This window comes from Penaeus japonicus, unplaced genomic scaffold (assembly GCF_977035675.1).
Source record: "Penaeus japonicus unplaced genomic scaffold, GWHDUDI00000001_assembly GWHDUDI00000029, whole genome shotgun sequence".
Lineage (NCBI taxonomy): Eukaryota > Metazoa > Arthropoda > Malacostraca > Decapoda > Penaeidae > Penaeus > Penaeus japonicus.
This window is the reverse complement of record NW_028234431.1, coordinates 34,951,279-34,957,685: the sequence shown is the minus strand read 5'-3', so window position 1 is coordinate 34,957,685 and position 6,407 is coordinate 34,951,279. Positions and strand designations below refer to the sequence as shown.

The 6,407-nt window shown below is 35.9% G+C and overlaps 1 protein-coding gene across 2 annotated transcripts in view; it reads left to right on the top strand.

The window, feature by feature from the left end:
- The first annotated feature begins 307 nt into the window (after positions 1-307).
- The window catches only part of LOC122264804 (uncharacterized), a 7,594-nt gene continuing 1,494 nt past the window's right edge, over positions 308-6,407 (top strand). Inside the window, exons 1-5 of one of the 2 annotated variants that reach the window (XM_086554353.1) lie at positions 384-414; positions 1,889-1,993; positions 3,056-3,151; positions 3,857-4,525; positions 5,301-5,522. In XM_086554353.1, the coding sequence (XP_086410479.1) occupies positions 3,071-3,151; positions 3,857-4,525; positions 5,301-5,522 (972 nt within the window). In that variant the 5' untranslated portion in view covers positions 384-414; positions 1,889-1,993; positions 3,056-3,070. Of the gene's footprint in view, positions 415-1,888; positions 1,994-3,055; positions 3,152-3,856; positions 4,526-5,300; positions 5,523-6,407 lie in introns of both variants that reach the window. The other variant, XM_086554352.1, reaches the window with a different exon arrangement.

Here is a 6,407-nt window from a genome sequence, read left to right as displayed (position 1 = left end):
GTGTGTGCGTGCGTGCGTGCGTGTGTGTGTGTGTATGTATGTGTGTGCATACATATATATATATATATATATATATATATATATATATATATATATATGTATATGTATGTATATATATGTATATATATGTACATGTATATATATATATATATACATATATGTGTATATATATACATATATATATGTATATATACATACATATATATATACATATATATATATATATATATATATATATATATATATATTTATATATATATATATATATATATATATATATATATATATATATATAATGTATATTCGTACTTAGCCATATTGGTGAAACCTGAATACGCTTTAGAAGACAATTGTGATACTGTATTATCTGCTGGCAAGGAAGCAGTTGTTGTCTTTGAAAATAAAGAGAGACAGGTAATGTAATCCATGCTGTTACTTTTCTGTGGCTTGATAACACTATAACATATCTCAATACTTGAGGAAATCGATGGTAAGAGTTGAAATTGAGACATTTCAACGTTAGTGGTTTATCACAATGTCTATTCCTATTCGACCGGCAGCCGGTCGGATTACTTCTGACATAATACCTCTTTAGGATGAGAGATTCCTCTCATTTTCTGCAGCTCATATATAGTAGAGACACCACAATCCCCACATCCCGTGTTTATATAGTAGGGTAGGGGGAGCCGGGCAGGGAATAGATCAGGTTCTTCAGACGTCATCCAGCACGGATGACCAGTCAGTTGATATCGTTTTGTTACCTGATGTATGCTCACTAAAGAGCGAGCCATCTATCAGGAATAGGATTTTTATTTCTTCTAGTGACGATAGCCAGTGAGCGCTACCCTTAGATCCCCTCAGATCGACTTCCCAGTCATAGTGCTTTCATGCTCCTTATTGCTTGTGAATCCCTGAGTTTAAATCTTTCAAGAGACCCGTCGTGATGATGGTACTGTATCCTGTTTGGGATATACCTTGGCGACAGGGGATGCACACAGACAATTTATTCAAAAGGTTTATTGCTAAATAATGAGATAGTCTAAGCTCTATGTATGGAAACCAAAACAGAAACTCAGTAACATGAAGGCTATAAGAAAAGGGGGTCCAACAGGTGCAACCCCCCCATAGCTAAGGCTTAACTTTAAAATAGGATACAGTTAGGTTGGTTATCGGGTTAAGATTTTGTAGACTAAAATACGCCGAAGACAGTGCGTGCAGACATTCCGCCCAAAATCGCTTCATGTCATTGTGTAGGTGTGGAGGCCATTGCAATTATTATGAATGCAGTACACTATGCAGGTGAGTAAATCATAAAGAAACATGTCTTTTACAATTTTAATTTACAGTGGACTAAGGCACATTAGTATCTTATATCATTGCAGTTTATTTATATACCAACCTGCAGTCTCCCTGATATAGTCCGTTCCCTCCCCTACTATTGGGGTCCCAGATTGTGGGTTATAAGGGGGAAGGAATCGTGGATTATATCTACTGTATACGAGTAGCAGAGGGTAAAAGGAATCCGCCGATACCACCTTCTCAACAAAACATGTTTTGGAAATTTACATGTAATCAGTACAGATTCAATAAAATAAGATTTTTAGCCCTTGTCACCATTCAAATGAGAAAAAAAAAAATGGAGTTATTTAGTGAGTGAATCAGTTTTCATACATATTCATTATCATACTTGTATATGAAATATAAAATTAAATAGAAAATTTATATATTTAATCTATCTAGTTCTTGGAAAGTTCAGTTGTTAAAATAATGTTTTTTTATCATCACATTGAAGGAAAGAGGGATTTTTTTTCCACAGTAGGATAAATATGGTAATATTGCCTTAAATACTCACAGACTTTCTCTTTTATTTATATCATATGCATTTCAGAAGTTTTTGCAAGGAAACTGAAATCAAATTTGAAATCAACCAAGTGCTTGGTTATAATTTTTACCAACTTATGTACATTCCTCAGCATCTTTTATATAATGCAAGGTAAGGCTGATTTTTTTTTTTTATATAGATTTTATGTATATTAATGATATGCATTTTTTACTGATGAAGAGGAGACTGTTTCTATTACATTCAAAATGATAGTGGTCAGGATGTGTCCACTCCACAATTTTTGTATGTTTGACAATAAATTACCAAGGTGTTCAACACACATACATGCACAGAATGAGCCATGTATAAAGTATTTTATTTCTTTGTGTAATTTATGTTCAGTTTTTTTTTTTTTTTAGGTGTAGAATAATGTCTGAAATTCCTTTTTTCCTTCTCGTTTTATAAATATACTGTATTTATTGAAGGCTGGCTAATATTATAGTATAATCGAGTTTCATGACATATCTCATAAACAAGTTTTGGCCTGACAGTGGATTTTGAGACATATGACTATAGTCATCATGGCATATTTGCGTTGGGGGAAAGAGGATCACTTTGTTTTTTATTATACAATGAGTAATAACTATTTAATGACTGATGATGCAAATTGCAATTATAATTATCCTCAGAGAGCGATGACATACCAGAGATGAAGGATATGCAGGAGAATGAGAAGAGAAAAAAGATTTGGACCATGTCCAGCATTTATAATATGCCTTTGTGCAGGCATGGCTGCCTTGCACTGTGGCACTCACAGTCATAAGCACAAGTCTCCCTCCTCTTCCCCATCTCTTCCTGTAATCTTCTTTGTAGATGGTTATTTCTTTCTTATTTGTTTATGAAAGCACACAATTAGGATGAAAATAAAGTTGCTTTTTGTCTTGCCATAAAACAGCAATACTACCATACTGAGTATATTACAATTTTAGTCTGTCATATATACATAAAAGTCCCACAGGACAGTAAAACAGAACACAAAAATGGTTTTGTTATTATAAGGATGGACAAAGAGGGCACAAAAGATTGTGTCAAGTAAAGTGACATTACTCTGAAATAATCTGAGTTGCACCATAGGTAGCACTAGTTCCTGTCCTAGGGACCAGGAAAGCAAATCTATTTCCATCTTCAATGATTTAAGCTCCAAGACTGATATTACTAAACATCAAATTTCAGACTGTAAGATCCAGGATGGGGGAGGGGATGCTATCACTCTCATGGAACAACCACAGCTCTACTTTTTGCCACATGTTATCTTCTTTACGGGAAAAGGTAAGTCAAATTACTTTTATTTTTCAGACGTATTAAGATATTTGGATATAATAGTATTAACATGTAAAATGTATTTGCCAGTAAGAATTTGAAGATATACATTCATATGCAAGGGATCATTGTTGTTTCTGATGCCATGCATTCTATTTATTAGGGTAATTATTTGTTAAAGGATGAATATTAATAAAAGTAGGATTGTATTCAGGGGTCTCTTAAGTTTAATCTAGAAGTCAAATGCGAGTCTAGAGAGAAGAAGGTCTAAAATGTTAGGCATTGAAGCAATGCATCAACATTATCTTCTCATAGTAACTGTGTAGAGACTTTTAGAAATGTATATTAAGTAACATACAGTATTGGAATTGATGTTATTGAATCTTGCAAAACTAAAAAGATACTACAATGCAAATGAAGAAATTAAATATTTTTTCTTGTTTTTGCAGCTGAAAATTTTCTAGTTTCAGTATGATTTATAATAATTGTTTTTACAATGCTGTTCTCATTTCAGAAAACAGGTCAGTAAACTAAAACTATATAACTCCATTATTTGCAACCATGAGTGCCACATGTATCACATTTCAAGGCTTTATTTTTGGTGTTCAGTATTTACATTATAAGAAGGGAAATATTATTACTGTTGCACTTTAATTTTATCTGTTTTTTAACAATTTAATTCAGTTTTTTACTTTGATTTTCTTCTTATTTCAGGAAAGATATACAGATGTTACTGTGACCTGTGAAGGAAAGTTTTACCCAGTGCATAAGCTTGTTCTCTCAACATGTAGTGATTATTTTCTAAAAATGTTTGAACGAACACCTTGCAAACATCCAATTATTGTGCTGAAGGACATTCATTGTAAGGATATTGAAGCTCTCCTCAGTTATATGTATGATGGGGTTGTGAGTGTGGCACAAAATGATCTCTCACAGCTTATCAAAGCTGCAGAATTATTACAAATAAAAGGCCTAGCAGTGCCTGATGAACCTCCTTCCTCAAGCAGAAAAATTCAAAACTCAAAGGATTCAACAGATGGTAGAACGAGCCCACATCCAAAACGCCATAAAAGAGATCAAGGAAGCAATCATGCCCTAAGGGAGACACAAATTGGCAGGATGTTGCAATCCTCTCCGAGGCCCCCATTTCATCAAGAGAATGACCAGACACAAGATGCCTCTCTTTCCCCAAGATTACCAAAGAGATCAGAGCAAGGAGGAAATATAGATGATCCCATAGCAGATGAAGGGCATGAATATCAAGTATGCCAAAGACAAGAACGAGTTAACGATATGTATCAGAACCAAGAGATCGATCTTCATGGTAACCAAGTGACAGAGCATCAGCACATCACAAAAGATTCCCCCAGTTCAGATGCTGAAGTGAGTTGATTTATTGCATACTGTAAAGTATATAGAGACCAATGTATTTCAGTTTCATTTTACCAGCAGTCAATTTTATCAAAGAATTTGATCTTATACTCTCACAACAATCAGTTGATTTCTGTGTAAGAATTTCTATGTCAGTATATCTTATTGATGCATTTGATTGTTAGGGAAACAAAAAAATATATTCCTGAATGGCAAAAAAACACTCTTACTATATTAATAATATGGCAGTAAAACCCTATATACACAAAACAGATTTATTGGAAATTGAGACAACTGTTTCGAAAGGTACAGGTAATTGGAAGTAAAGGTGAGCAGAACAGAGACAGGTCAGGTCAGGTCAGGTCAGGTCAGGTCAGGTCACAGGGTCAGCTGGTCTGTGAGAAGAGTGGTTGGCGTAAGGCAAGAGTCATGGAATATGGGTAGTAAGAAGGCTGTCTCAGGAGAAAAAAAAACACTATTAAGGTTGAAATTGGGCAGCCTGTTAATGAGGGAGGATTCTACTTGTCAGTGGGTGTGGATATTGGTGGAATGTTAGGAACTGACCAATCCATGTGGTGGTCCATGTCCCATTGATGGCAGAAGAGAGCGTTTTTAGTGTGTCCCCTGGATATAGTCTACTTGTGTTGGGAGACACATTTGGTGAAACAGGTGCTGGTCTCACTGATAATCTATTTTGTGTATAGAGTGTCTTTTTGCCAAATATATTCCTACTAAAAGTGTAAACATTTTTTGAGGCGTTTATATTTTTTTTTGTTTGCTATTTCAGATAATGGTAGATGAGACTTTGGTAAAGGAAGAAATTTTGGATAGTGGCAATGAGGGTAATATTTCAGACCCAGCTCTTGACTACAGTTCATTAGGCCCAGATTTAGGCCAAGATAGTGGAGGAGGATTGGAGGATAATATGAATCTGGATTTAACAGCAACTTTTGACCAATCTGATGGACTCTCCTATGATTCTCAAGCAGGACCTTCAGGATTGCAAGGGGTGAGTTTTCAGGTTCATTTAACCCATTGCTTATGGGTGTTATGACATACATGACACAGGAGCTCTGGCCTGGTGACAAGCATCATGACGTAGGTAACATATGGGGATTTTGGATCACTGTGTTATTTTAATGTGCTATGAGTAATGAGTGAGTGATGATGACAATTGCAGTCATAATTACTATAATTGCCATAATATTAAGCAAAATAGGTTTCACCTAACATCCAAAACCTAGATGGCACCACTTTCTTCTAGCACCAGCAAAAGAGAGAGCCTTGAATGGCACACAACAAGTTGCCAACCTCTTGCTCTAAAGTACTGCAGATTAACCCATTGGTCGTGCTATTAAAAAAGGTCTGTGCAATAGGATGGCTGTTTTACATGTCTGGCATGGTGCCATCCGCATCTATGACTGACTCTGCCTTTGCAGCAAATCATGCCATCTGCTGCTAATGGGTTAACTCACTCACGACGGGGGCATTCCAGCCTTGAATGTCACAATGCCGGGGCTTTCGAGTGCTTAGGCCTAAATCAATTAAATGGCTGGCACAATATTGTGCTGCCCGGCCACTGGGCTTTTGAATGAGCGGTACAGTATTGTACCACCCGTCCAGAGAGGGTTAAGGATGTGCTGGTAGAACAAGAAGAGGAAGGTGACTCAAACATTGCACAATGTCTACAATGTGCCCTTGTGCCAGTAGGGATGCCTTTTACAGTGGCATTCACAGTCATAAGCACAGGCTTAATTCCTCTTCCCTACCTCTTCATGTTATCTTTATTGTAGATGGCTATGTGTTTTGTTTTCATTCATGGCAGTCCAAAAAATATGAAAAAATAAAGTTGCTTTTTGTCTTCCCATTAACCCATTGCGTACGGGTGTCATGA